The 20,233-nt window shown below is 39.9% G+C and overlaps 3 protein-coding genes across 5 annotated transcripts in view; all 3 read right to left on the bottom strand.

Annotated features, from left to right (window-relative positions):
• The window catches only part of LOC308140731 (electrogenic sodium bicarbonate cotransporter 1-like), a 34,759-nt gene extending 34,180 nt beyond the window's left edge, over positions 1-579 (bottom strand). For all 3 annotated transcript variants that reach the window (XM_080510631.1, XM_080510632.1, XM_080510630.1), the window contains exon 1: positions 397-579. In XM_080510631.1, the coding sequence (XP_080366757.1) occupies positions 397-416 (20 nt within the window). In that variant the 5' untranslated portion in view covers positions 417-579. The remainder of the gene's footprint in view (positions 1-396) is intronic.
• Positions 580-3,142: 2,563 nt separating this feature from the next.
• dck (deoxycytidine kinase) lies at positions 3,143-8,966 on the bottom strand (the record flags this gene model as incomplete). Its single annotated transcript, XM_080510100.1, has 7 exons — positions 3,143-3,364; positions 4,381-4,480; positions 5,114-5,229; positions 5,317-5,464; positions 6,118-6,311; positions 8,493-8,608; positions 8,876-8,966. 7 exons carry the CDS (start codon positions 8,964-8,966, stop codon positions 3,338-3,340), a joined length of 792 nt encoding a protein of 263 aa, XP_080366226.1. The 3' UTR covers positions 3,143-3,337.
• A 2,357-nt stretch (positions 8,967-11,323) lies between these two features.
• Positions 11,324-19,143, bottom strand: LOC308140594 (MOB kinase activator 1B). The gene is made up of 6 exons (XM_080510436.1): positions 18,858-19,143; positions 17,060-17,229; positions 15,420-15,513; positions 14,919-15,052; positions 13,605-13,768; positions 11,324-13,484 (listed from the first exon to the last, which is right to left on the bottom strand). Exons 1-6 carry the CDS (start codon positions 18,869-18,871, stop codon positions 13,407-13,409), a joined length of 654 nt encoding a protein of 217 aa, XP_080366562.1. The 5' UTR covers positions 18,872-19,143; the 3' UTR covers positions 11,324-13,406.
• Positions 19,144-20,233: the final 1,090 nt, after the last annotated feature.

Genomic DNA, 20,233 nt, shown 5'->3' with positions numbered 1-20,233 from the left:
AGTTTTTACAAAATTCGGGTTAAGGTGGACCGATGTCCTGCTTGGTTTAGCCCCCCCACACTTTCTGACTCGCAAGACTTCAGACACCTATAAATAGTTGTGATAATTCAGGTGTACAGAAGCGAGAATAAGTGCGAACCAGTTAAATTTTTTTGGGATATTCAAAACTGAAACATTAGATGCATGTACAATTGGCACAAATGGCCGAAAACAACAAAGGAGGTCCCTAAAATAGACAATTTACGCACAGAAAACGTTCCGATTAAGTTCTTATACACTTGCGCGTAATGTATATACGAGAATCCAGTTTGTTTCACACCTTCACCTGACCCAAATCTGTTGTTTAACCAACAAAACTTCCCAACACACCTCGACATTTCGAAACCATAAACTTACTTGCTCTTGTCGGAGCTCATTGTGAATAGATTTCGTCCTCAAAGTTGATCAGTTTGGCGTCCAGAAGCCGTCGTCCTCTCAAAATATTCACCTACTCTAAAAGCTGACGCGCGTCTCGGGCCAAGAAAAGTTGGGGTTTTTTTGTGTTAAAAGAAAAGAACGAATTCGAGGAGCTGGGGCTATCTCGCTGGGATGATCTCTTCGACTCTACAAACCAAACTTGACGCGTAAAACGCAATCCTCATATCTCGCGGGACACCTCCTTCCTCGGGTCGTGGGGGGGTAACATCTTTGGAGAGAAAAGGCTGCTTTTGTGTCTGCTTGGAAGCGTGTTCGGAGACTCCGTGCGAAGCGTGTCTTTTTCCATATTTAAAGTGCCATCCCGCCTCCTGCGTGACGCCACCGGGGTTGGGGGTGGAGGAGGAGGAGGTCACACCGCCCGCAGGGAGGCGCACCAAACTCCTCCAAACGCTCCTTCCTCTAAACACTTTGTCACTGAGAATAAATCACATCTATTAAAAAACAACAAAAAATGATCATTGTTTTTAAAGTTAATTCCCCATGAAGCGATTCAAAGTTTCCTTATTCTATAACACAAGGAACGTAATCTTTAAAATATATCAGTTAATAAACAAAAGAAAAAAAAGTGATTTGAAGTTGGAGTCATCCAAGCCACATAAACGATGCAATCATTTAACTTGTAAAGCATAGAAATACATCAAAAACCTCCAAAAGTGTTATTTCTGGCCCTCCATGTTTCCTTAAAGTGTGCCTGAAAGTCTATACATATGTTATTTATTCTAGTCTTTGCTATTACTGAACATTGTAGCAGCTATTTCAGGATGATTTACTTAAATCCTATTGGAACTACCAGGTAAATGCAAGCAGAGAAAGTCAAAAATAGTCGATAGACATGTGAACTAGCGACATCTTCTGGAAGAGGTGTGTGAACAGCAGGTAGAAGATCTGCAACTTTTAATGTCAAAATAGACATTATTTACACTCAAACATCTTCTGTAGTCTCTATATAGACACAGACATAACAGTGTGTAGGCCTTTATGAGAGAAGTTAACTCCAGGTGGTGGTAGGCCCAGTTTAATCCTCCAGACGTCAAATTTTGATTAGAAATTTAATGGAATTAACCCATCCTATTCACATACCAGGGACAGTGCAGCACTCTACAGCTGCTGGAGGTCGAGGAATCACAGTAATTTAATTTAGGCTGAACCCTTTGAAGTGTGGTCTGTGTGTTGGTCCACATTCAATTCAACTCCATTTCCAACAATACTTTTCTTTTTGAAGGGTCGGTAATTCAACAGTCCTCACCTGCAATAAAAGATGGAGGCCAGGTAAAATATGTGAGCGAAGGTACAAAAACTCAAGTACATATTACTTAATTTCAATTAAAAGTATTTATTTGGCAAAAGTAGAATTCTTTTCTTCACATTTGATTTTATTTACCTAAAAGCAGATTTTGTTCCTACATTAAACAACGGCTTCTTGTTTCCAAAACAACCGAACTATAAAATTATTAAGCGATACAAGCCAATAGAGCTTCGCCTTCCCAAGTGCAGGAATATTCTACACAACTTCACACAAATAACACACTGAAACGCAAAAATGCAAACGAATACTTCACGAGCGGAAGCAGTCTGCAACCTGCAGTCGATACATATTTGAGTTTAGGATTTTTGAAGCACCTGTCGCCCCTGCAACAGGTCAGACAGGTGAAACACAGCAGTGTGTGAGCTGCCCATGATGTTCTGTGCTTTACTGAGGCAGAAGCAGGTGTAAATATCTACCAGGGAGGGGAAAGGCGTGACAAAAAGTTTGTGCGCAGTAATACCGAGTGGGAACATTATTTTACATGGAAACATGAATGTGGTGGATATGCAAAAATCTTTAGATATGAAGACACTGTGACCTGTGGTGGATTGAATAAACCTCTCAAATTCTGTTAGGAGGGAAAAAAACAAGCTTGCAGAATTTGACATGTTTTGTGTTTAATGTGGCCAAAAACTCATCAGAAATGAGGAAACCAAGAAACCTGAATGAATGGAAACCACCTGTTTACTTCAGGACCTTCTTCTTCTACCAGTGAGCAATTTGGATGTTTTTGTGGGCCCGACTGCACCTACAGGCATAGGGGACCCGCCCTGAGGAACGCCGGTTTTCAGTGCAAGTGGCGAGGTCAGTCCAAAAGCAGTGAAAAAAGTCCTCAAAAAGCTCTTCTGCTGCATCACGTGGTTCAATATATAGTGGAAAGCAGTGGCATACACATGCAATTTAGTTTCACTCCCTGGATGTGGCACATTTTATTCTATAAAAAACATTTTAAAATAAACACATTTGTCACTTGAAATTCCAGACATCGCCTGTGAAAGACTGAGGTATACAAGAAATGCGTATCTCAAACAATATTTGCTTCGCATATATATGATATAAGACAATATACATCAACGGCATCCCTCACCACACAACCTATGAATTAGCCCACACATTGCAAATATTATCTGTGGTACTTTAGTCAAACAAGAAAGCAAGTCGAGCAACACTACACAAAATTTTAAAATAGACAGCTTAAATTGATTTGGAAAATTACATTTTTTTGTGTGGCGACAGGAAGTCACAGGAGAAACTTAACAGTTATAAGTTGCAGGAAAAGAAACTAGCCACAAACACAGACAATAATTCAAGTATTTAAAGTGTATTGTCTTTAAGACATAAAGTTCATTTGCGCACAGAAAACCATGGATAAATATATTTATAAAAAAAGGGACAGTTAAAAAAAAATAAGAAATGCCCATCGAAGCAGTTTTAACCACAGAATAGTAAAAACAACGAAACAATTGTCAATGTTACATTTAAATAATATTAAAAACGAGTGCTGCTCTTCTTCCTATCAGGCGTCGTTTCAATCGTCCCATCATCTGAGGACGTTTACAACGTGCTCAGGAACTCCTTCACCTAAAAAAAAAACAAAAAAACAAAGCTGCTTAATAAGCTTTAACCTTTATTTTGGTCATTCGCGATCCCACTGTGTCTGTCCCAAGGTGCCCTGCCTTCCCTTATAGTCAGCTAACATCGGCCCCTTGGTACAGAATATGAATTAATGACCGACGCTGTGGCATGTGAGCGTGTGTCTTGGAGTTAAAGATCAAACTCTGAACAGATCACATCGCCTGATTTCAGAGTACCAGAGAAGAAATATTCCAAAAGGCTCTCGTCAGCTCATGTAAAATGGAAATCAACAAACAAAACCTTTAACGGGAGATTTCTGACTTTTTTAAGAATGAAAGCATAAAGAAATACCTGATATCTAAAAAATATTGTAAGATGAGAAAGTGCTGTTTATTCAATACGTTTGACATTTTATCATGTTAATGTTCTGGTTGCTAAAATATAGTAGCTGTTTCATTGAAATGTATTTTTCTATCATATCTATCAATAGTTTAAAGACTAAAGTTCAATTTTATTGACCTCCTTTTAAGCTTTGAGCTGCATTCTATGTACGAAAGCTACATTAATAAATTTTTTTCTTAATACATAAGCGTGAAACTACATTAAATAGGTACCTCTGCATTTAAGTCAAAAGCAAAAAATATATAGACGCAATAATATCACACAAATAAACATAGTATAAGTACTCAAAAACGGCAAAAATAATATAGATAAAACTGGGGCTGGCCAATGAACATGCAATAATTTTGGGTTGAAATAATCAGATTTAAGATTAATATCATCACTTAAATATATGTTGTTGCTCATTTTCTTGCCCCTAATTCACACCAGCTGTTACCGTTGTGTTTGCATTTTTCACGCTTTGTACCCTCAGTATGTCTCTATACGATCTACACATGTTGAGATACAGATCATGTGTGAAACACAGTATTGTTGTTCTGAGTTCATTAAATCTCCAGAAATTGATTGCGCGAATGAACCCTGATTTGATCCTTTCAGATCTCGTGGGTTGAATAATTCACCTTTTCAATCATGTCGGCGCTCTTGCTGTCGCTCTCTTTAAAGTCTTCGTTGACGTCCATCGTCAGGACCGGCACGTCGTTAAGATACTCGAACTCCATCCTGGAAGCAGAGACGTCATTAAGTTAGTAACTTTAATTTAAAAAAGAAAAAAAAGAAGAAAAAAAAACAACTTCATGGCTTTCACACACAGAAACCACTTTGTGGCCAATATTTTGAAGCACTCATCCATTCATCAGAAATGAGGGCTTCAGCGTTGAGGAATTAACGGGAATCAAAAGTAACCTTGCAGCTAAAGGATGGGTCGATTCAAATGTATTGGTCCACAAGTAACCTTCATTCTACATCCTCTCTACTTCACTTCATAACCCAAAACTGGAGCTAGTCATCTCTAAAAATAAATAAAATAATGTAGCGGGAAAAAACAAACAAACAAAAAAAACGGTTGTACGTGAGGTGAGATGAGTAAACGCCCTCGAGTGTGGAACGACTGAGACCTTTCACATTAATCCACAGGAGGTACATTAAGTAGTAATAACACATGATGGTCACAAGCATCAAAGTGCTCGTGTTTTGTCGTCCCCCCCCCCGGGGATGCTACATGAATGGAGTCTTTCTCTTCTTTCGGGGACTTAACAGGGCGTGATTTAAAAAAAAAAAAAAAGAAAACCTCAAGACCTTTTGTTCGGTTTTTACAAACACTGCTACTGTTCACTGCACGACGTGGACGTTTACTTCAGGGTCTTGTGCTGCAGCCAGCTCTCGTGCTTGAAATGCAGCTTCTCCAAATACTCCAGAGGGATGTCTTGCTCTTCCTCTCGACCTCGGAGGTGCAGCCTCTCCAAACAGGTCTTCAAAGAAAAAAAAAAAAAAAAAAAAATCAGTTCTCTATTTAAAAGAAAAAAGAAAAAGAAATGCGCACAAAGTCGGTGACGTACTTCTGGGGAAGCTCTGAGGTAGATGATGCCGTCCAGCTCAATGTGCTTGCCAAACTGGTTATGTAGCCACCCGTGCCAGTCCTGGTACACCGACCACTCCGTCTCATTCAGACATTCGCTCTCGTACAGGTTGGAGGCAAAAATGTACCTGAAACATGAGAAATTGTTTTGGGGTTTTTTTTTAGTAACATTTTTGCATTTCTAGCAACAAAGAAACAAGTGATGTCATTATTAACTTGAACTGGAGTTGCTTGTTAACGCACAGTGAAACACAATGGTGCCACCTGGAGTTAAAATACTATTATATATTTGACATAAGCGTTCAACGACAACACTCCAAGTACAGCAACTATGTCATCAGCCGATCCCCTGGCTGTTTAGGTAAACAATGTCCAAAAACAGAATACGGATTTTAGACAAAATAAAGGAAAATCAACACATTTATTGACATTAAAACTATGAGTCTTAAGTTATTCTTCTGCTTCCTTTTACAGGCGTCACCATGGCAACCTGCACTGCCGACCAGACGACCTTTCTACTGCAACCAAACAACCAGTCATGTAATATCTGCCAATAGGGTAACAATTTGGAGATCATGTAATGAATATTAATTATAATTGAAGGAACAACTTTTACAAGGCAATGCCTATCATTTATATTTACACACAAACCTAAATTATGCCTTCGTTATATCTAACCGTTTCAGTACACGAGCAATTTGTGCCTCATTCAGCAAATATGACGTTCATTTTTGATCAACGCCTCCCAGGCGAGTTTGCTTTCAGGTCCCCCCGCTCACACCTGTCGCTGTAGATGGACCGCTCGAAGAACTGCACGGGGTTCTCTGCGTCTCTCAGCTTCCCATTGGCCGAACGGATCTGCGCCCGCACCCGGCTGATGCAGGCGTAGCTCTGGAAGGTGTAGGCCCACCGCTCCGGCTTCTCGTACATCATCTGCAACACGTTCCCGCCGCTCCTCTGAGACGTGGTCAGCTCCTGGGACGTCACGGTTAATAAAAAAAAAAAAAAAAAGTAAAGAAACTTCAGGGCTTTAGAAATTAAATTTTTCAAATTGTTCATTTTAGGCTCAAAAACACGGCGCTTGCGTGCACAGCGGTAGAGATTTGTGTTTTCACTCACAACACTTTCTGAGTTCACGTTCCACGTGTTGACATATATAACAATCGTGTTGGTTAAACCTTAGTGTCTCTCATAAAGACGGACAGGAGGTGCATGGAAAGTACACTCGTATCAGAGCTGACATTTCCAGTAATTATCAGCTTTAAGTTTCTGCTGACGCTGCGTCTGCACGGTTTTGTTCCATACGCAACAGGAGAACTTTATTATTACAAAAACATTTACATTCATTAAGTGAGTAAACTCTCTGTGCTCAGCATTTTTAAGACGTGGTAGAACATATTTGACTCACTGAATTTTAAAAGATTTTGTGATGTAGAGGCTGTAAATCCATAATTTAATTACTCCCCCCCCTTTTTTTTTTAAACCAAACACAAGCTTTTTTAAATGGTTAATCACCTAAATCAATTCAGATTTATTTAATTTCAACCCTTGTTAAAGCCACAAAAGCCAATTTGTATCATTTTAAAATTACTGTAAGTAGTAATTGACAAATAACTCCATTACACCGGTGATGCCAGTCATGTTTTAGCTGTACATCATTTAAGTTGTGTATTTTGCTAAAATAACCAATATCAGTAAAGAATCTTCTAAATAAATAAATACTGGATCGAAAAACATTTTCTAATTCTACAAGGATCTGAGACGCAAGATACTGATTTTTTGGTAAATATCTCTTATGTTATAAATGTTTCTGCTGATTATATGCACAGATTTCCTACAAATTAGAAATAATAAAAGTATATCCTTTGAAGTTATTAACATGTAACAATTCAGCTTTGTCTCATTTTGACACCGGATACAAAAAAACCCCAAAAACATTTAAAAAACCATTTCAGAAAACGAAATGGCATTTAATAGAAATTAAGCAAAGCTTAAGATCAATTCTGCTTGCGAGGGTTTTGAAGATTCCCTCATTTCAGAGCATATTTTCACTTTAAAACAGATATTTGCATACATCTTAGCCCGTCACTCCCTGGTCCCACTGCACAGAAACACTTTTGCGAGTTGACTGGCAGAGGGCGCCTCACCAAACCACACACATTGTGAGGCAGCAGGGGAGTCTTGTTAGAAGATTCCGTCAGCTGAAGCTGTGCATGCCAATAATACCTCCGCACTATCACGTTACACTACTCCCACACCCTTTCACATGGTTTAACAGTCTGAAAATGTTACCTTTCCGCCAGTATCTTTCTTACAAAACCAGATTATCTCATTGGGGTTTTTTTTTGGTCTTAAAAGTAGTTGCACAGACAGTTTCAGCAGAGCCAATCATATTCTGGATCATAGGCAACACAATGCAATCTGCTGGTTGAGGTTTTTACTTACAAGCTATGTGCTTGAATATATTAGAATACATTAGAAATGGGTGCGTGAAGAGTCATAAATTATTTCCTGGTTGCAAATTTGCATTTTTATTGCAGGAATAGACAATTTATTGTTGCGTAAAGTGTAACCCGATGGTAGAATAGTCACGTTGCTTTTTTTTTTTTTTTATTTATTACATTTTGATGAGTGTTGATTACAACGTTTGCGTCCAGGAATCATTTTCTAGATTATTATTACAGCATCTCATTTTTTTGTGTTAAAAACATTTAAAACTCACATTAATATACACTTCTAAATGTTGTGCTCTCTGTGAAACGTGAAAAAACTTGGGTACAACCAGAGAAAAACATTAGAGACTGAGGGTGAGGCTGCATGGAGGTTAGAGATGTTTGTCCTGGTCATGACATGCTCATCTGCTCAGGGTGGGACCGTGTGTGTGTGTGTGTGTGTGTGTGTGTGTGTGTGTGTGTGTGTGTGTGTGTGTGTGTGTGTGTGTGTGTGTGTGTGTGTGTGTGTGTAGTGGTACAAGAGCATATATATGGACATATAGCAGCTGCACTCTAAATACAGATCAACAGTTCCTGTTATCATAAGTGTTCCTTCACTTTTTGCCCTCCTCCTCCTCCTAAGATCTACAACCCCGTGAATTCCCTACTCTTTTTTATGTGTGCACTTTGCTTTAAAAATGCAGATTTGACTGTGTGTTAATACCTCAAAGTCGCTGCCTGTTGTTTGCACATTGCACCACCTGGCGATCGGTTCCGGTACTACCTCCCAGTCCGCGCTCTGCTGCTCCAAAACGCGCACAAAGGTGGATTTACCCGCCGCTGAAGACACGCACAAAAGGCGCAGATATTACAACTTTACTCTTGTTACACAGAACATCACATACCTACCTTTTTTTATTTACACATATGGATGACGAAGAAAGACTGTAGTATTGCTGAAACTGGCGGGAAATGTTGATTGCTTACTATTTTTTTTTTTTATGCAATCGTTGCAGACCAATACTCCAACGATTCTCTCATATGTTAATACACAAGTTAACGCATAATGCTGTTAATAACGTGTAATATCTGCTTCCATCTACTCACCGATGTTCCCCTCGATTGAAATGCGTTTTATTCTCTTCTCCATGGAGTCGTTCATCGGGTCCGGACACGGTCTCTTCGGCGTTACAGACATCTTCGGTGAATATATATCTTTGAAAATGTTTTCCTGGCTGGTTGATTAAAGTGAGGCTTGCAGCTGCTGCAGCGCAAACGTCCCCTTCGTCTGCTGCTGTTTAAAGTTTGGCGGCAGGAAGCGGCGCGGCTCTTCCGTGAAGGCGCAAAAAAACAGCTGTTTGCAGTGCGACCAAGCAGCAACGGCAGCGACTGATGACGTGACCGTAGACGCGCCTGCAATATGCGCATGCGCTAATCCTGTGGCACGACAGGGACGTCATCAACACCAAAACGCTATATATTTTAATTAATTGGGAAGAATTAGTTGCATTAAGTCATTCACAGATCATTCGTTTATTTAGTTTTAATTTATTCATTTATTTAGACAGGACAGTGCATTTTAATGTACAATCAGTCTCATGAGTTTTCATAAGGTTTAAAGGTTTAAATAAGCCTGATTCAGCACAAGGATCATTTACATCCTTTGTCACACACATAAAAACATAAAGGGTTACAGACATATAAGAGCAATATAAAACAATATAGTAAAGCAAAGCCAGTGAAATACTTTTTTCTAACTGTAAGTGTTATGAAGCAAAGCGCTTGCGAGGCAGATCCTGTCATACAGCGCTAATAGTTAAAGTGTCTGATTTACTCAATGCTCAATGTGTTGGAAAGGCTTTGAGTTTGAGTGTGGGGGTGTGGAAAGACTAAGTTTACCCATTTTCAGAGAGAAAATTCTTCAGTTCTGCGCAGGCTTCTTCGGCGCCAGTGTCCCAACACGTCCATGCCCACATTAATAAATGTGTGGCTCCAGGCCCAGCCTGCCCTGTGAGGGATCAGTCAATTTCTGAACTCCACACTTAGCTATAGGTTTTCAGTCTGTGACACAATCAAAAGTCACACATCCCTTGCCACCAGTGATGCAGAAACCAGCAAATCGGATGGCTACCTCTGAGAAGTGACGTCTGATGTTGCGTCTGCTCGTGACGCATTAAGAGGGCAGATGTGATGATCAATGAAAGGACCAAAGTGGACTTTTCTTAGAGACGTGAGTTCTCTAAGAAAGCTTTGTTATAGTCCTTGTGCTGTTCTGATAATGATGGCTGTATTTTGCATGGGTGTGTTTCAGCGTGACCATTCCCTGTATGATTCAGTGGAACGTTATTTTTTTTACCCTTTGCTGAAGCACGTAGTGACACGTATCGAAGCACCAGTCCCCTTCCTGGGAGAACACCGGCATTAGAAGTCGTTTAAGCGTAGACACCAATGGGCGTATCTTGTTCTGACTGCTCAGCTGGCTGTTAAAGGAATGCAGGTCCAGTAAACCATAGTGCGACTTCTGAGACGCTTCAGGGCAGTTTGTTGTATACGTGACTTCTGTGTGCTTGAAATGTCTTCCTCCATGTTGGCTTGTTCTCACCTCAGACTCACATTGGCTCTATAATGTAAGAACTTGAAAGAAAGGACTACAAATAGGACTCGGAGGGGGAAAAAAGCGCTGAACATTTTTATAAACCTGCACTAATGTAATGTAATCAACTCAGTCACAACATTTAATGGTTTATTATATTTATGATGTTATATAGTCCTCTAGTTTTGGAATCTGCTTCCTTATGTTTCTTTCAGATTTGGAAGTCATGCAGCTGCAGAGCCATACACTATGTGAAGAGAGCAAAGAAATTCTTTACGTAACTCAGTATTTATATAGTAATTGCCATTCACAGCTTGTATACTGATTCTTCTTCCTTCCCACCGATCAACTTAACTTTTATTTTGGGAGAAATTACCCCGTGTGTGCAGGGCTACTTGTGGCTCACAAGCTGCAAATTGCTCTTTTCTGAAGAAAAAAAAGCAAGGGTGCGTGAATTTTTTTTTTTTATGGTTTATTTGATCTCTTACTGCATGATAGAAATTAGTATGACCACCTTTGGTTCTTCTCAGGTCACTTCCAGGACACCATGCTCTTCTTTTCACTGAAATCGTCTCTTAATAAACATGGACCCTTTTGTTTGAGGTCTCTGCTGCATCACACATTTAGAGCCACCAGTTGCCTTCCGTCAGTATTACATAACGGTAAAGTCCCATTACAATTGCACGGTATACTATTAATGTATCGTTCAACTATTTATACATCTGAAAAGACTTAACTGTGATATGTTTCTATTCACTGGGCATTCATGCTGTATAAACTCAAGGTGACAGAATTGAAGGATGCAAGGGCAAAAATACAGCAGAAAATGTGATTATAATCACACTTTTATGCACAATAGTCTTTTTTGAATAACTTAAGATTTATGCTCTATATGTCAAATGTCCAGACCTCTGGGTAAATGTAAAAATAAAAAAAGTACAAGTGAACAAAACTGCAATTCATTCAAAGAGTCAAGACCACCTTTATTTGCCTTGTAAACAGCATAAATCAATTCAGTAGCATTGAAAACCCCTACCAAGCCATTATGTACAAACATTTCAATTATTACAGTCAAGGAAAAAATAAAACTGTAGGCAATAGGCTATGTTGCGGGCATTTCAAAAGGATGAGATGCTTTCAGGATGACCAGATTGTTATTACATTTTCTGATATCTGGTGAGCAGTAACATTCATAGTAATTGGCTAAGGATGTGACGAGAGGGAGGGGGGAAAAAAAGACACTAAACAATTAAAAACAAACAAGATCTTTAATATCCAAATGGGGAGGAAGAAAGCAGCCTCTAAAAAGACTCAATGCATTCAATAAACCAAAAGCGACCACTCCATGCTTGCTTAAAATTACTGTCAAGACAGCTCTAACCCTCAGTATTTACACGCGTGCCTTGAAGTTTCACACTTCTCCGACAGGTTTCATATATAAAACGTTCATGTCACTCATTTTAAAACTAAAGCTGACAGAGAAGCAATTCTAATTAGTTTTTTTTTTTTTTTTTAAATCACACACCTGAATTACGCACTATAAAGGAAGGGCAATATCGGGTATAAAGTATGAATGAGCCAACCGGTAACCGTTTTAGTGTCATGTCAATTATTGCATAGTAAACTACACTTTGAGATTGAGGTGGGGGCGGGTGGGGGTGGGGGGGTCATGCATCTGCTGCTTGACGCACAGCAACACACCAACCGAGACTGTATAAAAGCGTAACAAATCTCACTTGTGCCTTGTAGCCAATGTCGGAGGTTAAGCCATTCAACATTCACTTGGGGGGGATAAGAGGGAGAAAACCAGCACTGATCAGTCACATGACACATCTTCTCACAAAGCACAGTCTATGCAGAAGAGACATTCAGGCAAGAGAGGTCGGGAGGCGAGGGGGGGGGGGGGGGTGTTGTTCAAAGTGCTTTATGGCTAGTGAGATAACACGGGATGCACCAGTACCTAATTCCAAATGCTTGTTCCTGTTTAATCAGTGCAGTTCCAACACGGGTCTTTTTTTTGTGGACGCTTTGTACAATTTATGGTTGCAGATCCCTCGTAGACTTTTCTGATAAGTTTGTCGCTACCCAATACATTTTTGGGGGAACGTGTCAGTTGGCAATGCGATCACTTTTCCCAACATGACAGTATTCTCACTTCTATATCTTCCAACACATTCATTTATCTTAACCTGCACAGAACTCCAGGCAAACAGACTCGAACTCAATATAGCCGCCGAGTGGCCCCAAGGTGAAACAGAAAAGGGGTGTAAGAGGGAATTTAGACCCAAATAAACCTTAACCGATGCAGAAAATTTAGGTTTATGTCAATTGTATCCGTGGTATATGGCCTTTAACTTCTTACACTCCTCACTGTTTATATAGGGCAATTATGAGCCATGCTAGGCACTTAGGATTTCCTTTGTATTGACAAATATCAGCTGTTACAGATGTGAATAGTAGCAAAGCCAAGACCCAGAAACATCTTTCTCTCTCTCTCTCTATATATATATATATATATGTATGTATGTATATTCAGGACTAAAATAACTAGCCACTATTGTTGAATTGGCTTAAATGCTGGCTTATACTCTTTCTATCACACCAATAACACTCTATAATACAGCATCTGCTTTGCTTACACACCATTCTAGCCTGTGAGTGAGCTGGAAGTAAAAAAGAAAAAAAAAAAAAAAAAAAAAACATGAAAATGTCACATGTGCCATGAATCCAAGAGAAGAAAATTCTGTGGAGTCTGATAGAAAACTACTGAGCATAATGTATGTGCACATTAGCCTAAATGTAAGTCATGACTTGAATACTGGGATTTCTCTCGTGTTTATCTGTAGTTCGTTCAAATTAAGTGTGTAATCCCTGATAACATTAGTCCTGGTGCCATAAACCTATCGAGACCCTTCCTGCTTCCTGGCCTTATTAAAAACATTTCCCCAAATGGAAATATAGTATATACTGCATACATACAGCCAGGGTGGGATGGGCATCTGTGCAAAAACTAGAAGAACAATAAAACAAGGATTCCATTGCTGTTTATCTATCCTTGGTTGTCAGTTTCTCAATCAGCTCCTGTAGTGGGACAAGTTCTTTCCTGTCGATGAGGTTGAACTCCTGTAAAAGAGACAGAAAAAGAAGAAAAGGTTGCATCGGTTTGCAAGGTTGCAAAGGTTGCTTCGGTTTGTCTCGGTCGGGTCGCTCAAGCGAAACATAAAAGTCAGATCAACGGTTTACCTGAACGAAAAAGATGAAGTGTTTGAAGGATGTGTTGAGGTGGGCCTCCTCCTGCAGCTGCATGACCGAGTCGAAGTGCTGGTGGTAGATGTGAGCGTAGACCCTGAACAGGCGCTTCAGGATGGTCTTCGCCACGGACATGAAGTTGCGTTTGAAGGGGACACCTTGGGAACAAAAGACAGCGTGTTAAAAAAAACAAAAACAATTTTTTTGGATCATTTCAAACACCTTCAATTTCTCCTTTATACTCGATTTATGGTCGTTGGGCGTATCCATACGCGAGGACAGGCAGAGACATACAAACATTTATTCAACCACACAGGATTTGATGGGTGTTTTTTTTTTTTGCTTCAATCCAGTAGAAAATTAGAATCCAGCTCCTCTGTTCTCCTGCAGCTGTCTTCACAGGCAGGTCACAGCACGACGTGAGGGAAACACTAACCATTATGACAACAACACCGAAACATCCAGCACGAACGTCGTGTCAAATTTTCATCTGTGGGGAGGAAACTCCGCTGGAGTACAGCTGCTCAGCTCCGTGGCGTTTCAGGCGCGCCGAGCAGAAGCTTAGTGAGGAAATCCACCAACACTACAACTGGGCATTAATTATTCAAACTATTCAAACATTACTACCAACCAATAGATAAAGAAGCTACTTACATCTCTCACTACTTAACATTCTCTTAATGAAAAGCTTTAATGGGTGCAAGAGGTAGATGTATATTGTTTAATCACAGCATAGTAGAAGCTTCTACCAAGAAAATGGTGGAACGCTTTTAAGTACCTCAGGTATGGTGAATAAAAGCTCTATACATCACAGACAATCAAGCTAATTTTGTTACTCCAGGGGAGTGCGTTCACTTTTTTTTTTCCACTGAAGATGTCCTCGGTCCATCAGACATTAATCCACGCTGGCTACCGCCCAGAAAAAACAAAGCCCCACCTTGACAGCACAAGCCCCAACGAGTTGGGAGGCAGAGGAGTGTGTAGGTGTGCATAGAAACGCTGCTTCTTTTCAGTGTTCTTGTACTGTTTACAGTTTTGGAAGGGTTATTTCAGAACCTCTGGAATATACATTATTGCATTATGTTGAGATGCGACTCCACAAAAAAAAGAAAGAAAAGATCATGTCTGGAAGGTTCTCAACATTTTTAAAATAAATGATCAACTCTATGTGCTACAAACTTGGTTACAGCTCATTTCATTGGTGGACAATTCTGTTATGTTGCCACTGAGGAAGTTAAATGAGACAAACTCTACGTATGAATAAACAAACTCTCCTTGAAAGTTGAGTAATCAGCTGGTAAATCTCACCGATCTTCGAAGGGAACAGCGTCTCGTCATCGAGCTGGTCTTGCACCCAGGTCATGAGGTAATCGATGTACTTGGGAGCAGAGCATTTGATGGGCTTCTTGATGTTGGTTCCATCCGCCCAGTGATACTCGTACCTGCCAGAGTCATGGATGATAGGAAAGAATTACACCTGGGTTCATTATGTCAGACCAATGGATTTCTCAATGGGCAGTAAGATGTTATTCTTTGCGACACTGACTGCTCCAACAAAGTCGATCTGAATCATTTACCACCGAGGTAAACATGAAAGTAGTGGATCAGATCGTCAGAGCTGTGTCACGGGGTGTTTACCATTATGATGAGAACAAGCGTGCCAATTTCTGCAAAACTCAACTCCTTGCCCCACCCTGTTCAGCCTGGTCCAACCGCATTAAAGAATTGAAGCATGAAGGTATGACTGTAGGCTACTTTTTTTTTTTTTTTTTTTTAATAAGCCCAAGAACTGTGAAGAGGTGCACTTACTTTGGCCCTGCAGACATGACGGGACAGCTTTCCTCTGTACAAAAGTCTGTGATGGTGCCATACAGCATGTTGATCTGGTTGAAAAAATCCACAGCTGAAAGGAACAAAAAACAAACCGGGATTATAATAAAAAAAAAAAAAAAAAAAAAGTGTACACATCCAATGTGTGCTAACTTGGCGTGAGTTTTCTCAGCACCCACTTTACTGTTTACTACAAACTGTAGACCAAAGCACACTTCAAGCTATCTGGCACCGACTGTTATTCATTCCCAGAGGCATCCGGCCAACTTCGGCTCTCCATCAGTTGAGGAGATCCATTTTGAGTGTTGGCAGCGGCCGAGGTGGTGTTCCATTTGCTAATCACACCAACAGGAGATACACTTGGAGCAGCTGATATGGCATATGCGCCGTGTGAAGTTCCGCTCGAGAGGTTACCAGCTTTCTTTCTGATCCACACTTTATCCAAATCAAAACATTACCCATGCTACAAGTGTACAGTTTTATGTCTTTTATATGTTGCCGTTCAGAAGCGGAAAGGCAAAAGTGCTGTTTATGTTGAGATTGCTACAGTCGGATAAGACATGGTGCGTTCAAAGCAGAGGAAGCACGGTCGCAGAGTGGCTCTGTTATTCCTCCTAAAAGTAGATGCGCAGCCTTCGGACAACAGAGCCACCATTTCGACAAGAGAAGATGACCTAGAAAGTCATGATGGCAGATTATAGTTGTGTATATCAACAAAAAACCAATAGTTTATTTTTCTACACTTCAGGAGTGCACAAGTGTTTTCTCACTCAACAAAATAAATCACAGAAACACCCATCGGGAAAGATTATTCAATTAGATGGCGGATAGATTCAATGCGTCATTTCTGACAGGTTCCAACTCCATTCATCAACTATCCTTTCATTGTCTCCAGACCAAGTCTTCCTTTGTCATCTTTCACCGGCTTTTCACAACTTAAGAAGACGGAAGTAAATGAAGAAGTGAAATGCTCCTTGTGAGCTGTAATCATGGGAGAAGTCATTGCTCACAGCACTTTAAAGTTGCACAATAAAGGGAAGTCAGAATGAACTGCTTGTGTAGAGCCGACTCAAAACTTCCACTGCAACAACCCTTAAATGAATCCGGAGGACTCAATGATGGCAGTGTAAACAGAAAATAAATAATAATCTGTGTGTGTGTGTGCCTTAAATCCCCCCCCCACACACACACACACACTTTCAAATAGTCATTTGTTAACGCGTCCCAACACCAAGCATCTTATTCCCTTGAAGGCAATCCATCGCAACAGGAAATTAAGCTTTGACTGACTGTCAATTTGTCTCAATTTAGAGGAAAGCAAACAAGGCTCTCACAGCACAGACAATGAGAGCCTTTTAACATTCACAATGGTTTTTCCAGCCTGAAAGCACATGCTCTTTAGAGGGAATGCCAAGATCTTACACCCTGATAGTTCAATCTGGACTGAGTCGTGATGTGTACTAATTGAGATTTCGGGAAAGTCCCACGAGAAGCACAGAGATGTACACAGTAACATGAGACGCAAAGATATAAGAATCAAAAGGTGTGTTAAGGTAAATTTACTTGAATCTTAAGAGGAGTGAGGGTAGAGAAAGAAAAGAGGGTGAAATTGTGCTTACTGTTGACCGCGACCCATTCATTTAAATCTTCGCCCTCAGGCAACATCACTGCCATGCGTAGGTTTCCACTTCCCAGTGTGGCCTCTGCATGTTTCAACAGCTCGTATTGATGAGAACCCTCCGGGATATTCTTCTTGGGCTTGAACGTTTTGTTTCCACGGACTCCACTGCTAATAACGTTTTGAAGACAGGGACAAACAGTGTGATAAACGATGTGCAATCATGAGCTCACACAGAAGGCCGAAAAACGCAGATTTTTTTTGTCATGAGATTTCGATGGTTTGGTGGCAAAAGCATTTGTTTTGCTGAAATTGAGCAGAATCAAGTAGGAGAACCACAACAGAGTCGCTCTGTGTATAATGAGGCCATACGGGAGGCGCTGCATTCAACAGTTTCGCTGCCCCATTAAACAGGAATTTTGGCGTAATCACAGCATAACTGTTTTATTTGGATAAAACTGCAGTTCAATCGCTATCAAAAATTAAACACTCCATATTATATGCATGCTTATGAAGGGTAAATCAATTCAGTAAAACAAAACTGCATTCAATACAGACAAACCACCACCACTCAACAATATCTGCTTGGAAAACATAGAAAGTTAGAATATCAGGGCTCATTGTACGATCTGGGAAAGAAAACAAACATCTGTTCTATAGGAGAGACGCCCAGTCTTGTGCCTAAAGATTATCAGCATTCATATAGGTCCAGATCTCACTTTGGCAAGATTTCCCAGAATGAGCTCACTTTACCTCGGTCCTGTGGTAAGTTGAAGCGCAGGACTTCAATGGGTCAAAAAAATGGAATTCCCTTGTTTTAAGTGTGACAGTTGCACACACAGTAACCGTTGCATGTTGTTGACTGTTGGTCAGTATAAGATTAAATCAGGGTGCACTAGTTAGTCTTTGACAAGAAAGTCTGGTATTTAAAACCCAAACAATAGGTGAAATGTAACATTTGTAGTCCTACAAGATCTGTTCGCAACTTTTTATGATAGTTTTAAGTGCAAACATTCTTTATTGGTCTTGTGTAAAAGGCCTTCATCCATATTTATGTCTCATGAGATATGATATTGATCATAGGAACATGAAACCCTGAGGAAGGAAGCAGATTACGTCTTTGTATCATCCACTGATGGATAAGCTCGTTTCCCATGTGCACAACATATACAGGACCTCTTCTGACGCTATTTTGAAGTTAGATACGTGCATTCTTAACACATTCAAGTACTTGAATAGCTGAAAACATCGACCTTAACTCGTTTAGCGCTTGCATACAAGAGACGATATAAACCAAAGGGACAAATTAAAACCACACACCCTCGAAGTAGATGATTCTCGTCTAATCAGAGATTTTAACAACCAATCCAATCATTATAGGAGCTCACCAAATATTGAAAATACACACTTGTTTGAAGCGGTATGATGTGGCCAGAGAAGGCGGCTGCGTTTTGTCACACTGGGGCTAAATTAGCCAAGAGCAGCCATCAGCAAATATACAGGCCAGACTGAAGACTGCTTGAATCTATTCGCTCTCGGCTGCACTGACCATGATACAACTCAAATACCACGTGGAATACGGTTTATCCGTGTTGTATAACAAATAGAGGAACCGAATAAACAGAAATGTAGACTTTATTGTACTAAAAGAATTATGTGGATGGTGCCAGGAAGTAGTCTTAGCCCATGCTATGCTATTGCCAGTTAGCGTCCAAGCCGGGCGGCACTGTTGATATTTCACACACCTAAATATCCACATTAAAGCACAAACTTGCGTAAATAATAAAAGTGAAACTCACAATAAAAAGCTCATGTTTCCCGGGACCACAGGAAATGTCTCTGAAGGCAAACAGGCTAACAAGCCGAATGGAGGCAGAGCAAAAAGGGGAGACGTTTGTCAAAACTCTGAGCTCCCACACGTCCTTAGTTCTTCTCTGTCGAGTCCTCCCTCAGGGGTTCGCCGGATTAAGACCGCTTCTGAGAAAATAATTGAACGTTGAGGAGAAAGAAAAAAAAAAGAGTGATTGTAGGATGAGCTGGTTCACTCTGCGCCGCTGCTGCTGTGTACGCTCAGAGGCAGCAGAAGAAAACTCAACGCTCACTTCTTCTTTTCAGCTTCCCGGCAGAACAGACATAACTCTGTCGTGTGCTGCCACCAAGCTGTAGAAAATGAGTAGCGCAGGGAAGCGCTGTAATTTCTTCCAGTGTGAGAAATTCTTTTGTCGAACCAGCATGCTGAGACAATCATGGAATAAGATACAAACACACATACAATTTATACCATTATTAAATATACTAAAGTAAATTAACTGCAAATATATAAACCAGTGAAACACACGAGGATGTTAAAAAGGTATTGACAAAATGATGATTTTTGGCAAGGCAGGGAAAATATATTTATATAACACAAAGCAAACCATAGTGCTTTAAAAGGCAATATAGGAAGCACATTAAAACAAGACAATTGAGAATCTTAATCTTAAGTGATTAAAGGAAAGGCTTAAAAATAAGAAATACAGTAAAAATGTATTGAGATAAATGCAATAAAATAAGTTTAATATATTGTTTTGGAAAACATAAGCAAATAACAATGCTTTAAGGCCTGATTAAAAGAAGCGAGTGAGTAAGCAGTCCTCAGGTGTTCAGGAAGCTTGATTCAGAGGGCCTGAAAGCTGCTTCATCTGGTTTTTTCCTGACACTGGGATTACTTAGTAAACCTCTTCCTGAGGACTACAGAGGTCTGAATGGTTCATATTACACAAGTAATTATAAGATGTATGTACTCTCGCTGCAGTGTTCTGGATGTGCTACAGCCATCTGACACATTTGCTTTTACTGAGACATGTAAACAGACAGTTATAACAATCAAGTCTGCTGAAAATAAATGCATTAGCAAGTGTATCTGATGGTTGTGGAGTCAGTATTCTTTTATTTCTTGAAATGTTTTTTCAGATGGGAGTGAGCTGATTTTGTTATGGTTTGTGTTTCTAATTCATTTTACCAGGTTGTAAGGATCTGTTTGTTTTCAATTTTAATCATTAGAGAAATTCCTGTTTTGTCTTCTAAATGGAAATTAAATACAGTTTTATCACTACCCCAATAAATAATAAAATTGCTTTTATTATGGCATTTACGTATATTTTATTATATTGCTGTTCTTGTATTAGTAGTTTTT

The sequence above is a fragment of the Blennius ocellaris genome (assembly GCF_963422515.1).
Source record: "Blennius ocellaris genome assembly, chromosome: 15".
Classification (NCBI taxonomy): Eukaryota; Metazoa; Chordata; class Actinopteri; order Blenniiformes; family Blenniidae; genus Blennius; species Blennius ocellaris.
This window is presented reverse-complemented; position numbering and strand designations above follow the sequence as displayed.

Excerpts from the sequence above, each read along its gene's own strand:
- LOC308140594 (XM_080510436.1), bottom strand. Across the intron at positions 15,053-15,419 it reads GTCATGTCTGCAGGGCCAAA|GTACGAGTATCACTGGGCGG; the intron begins GTAAGTGCACCT and ends TGACTCTGGCAG. Across the intron at positions 13,485-13,604 it reads ACTTCATCTTTTTCGTTCAG|GAGTTCAACCTCATCGACAG; the intron begins GTAAACCGTTGA and ends TCTCTTTTACAG.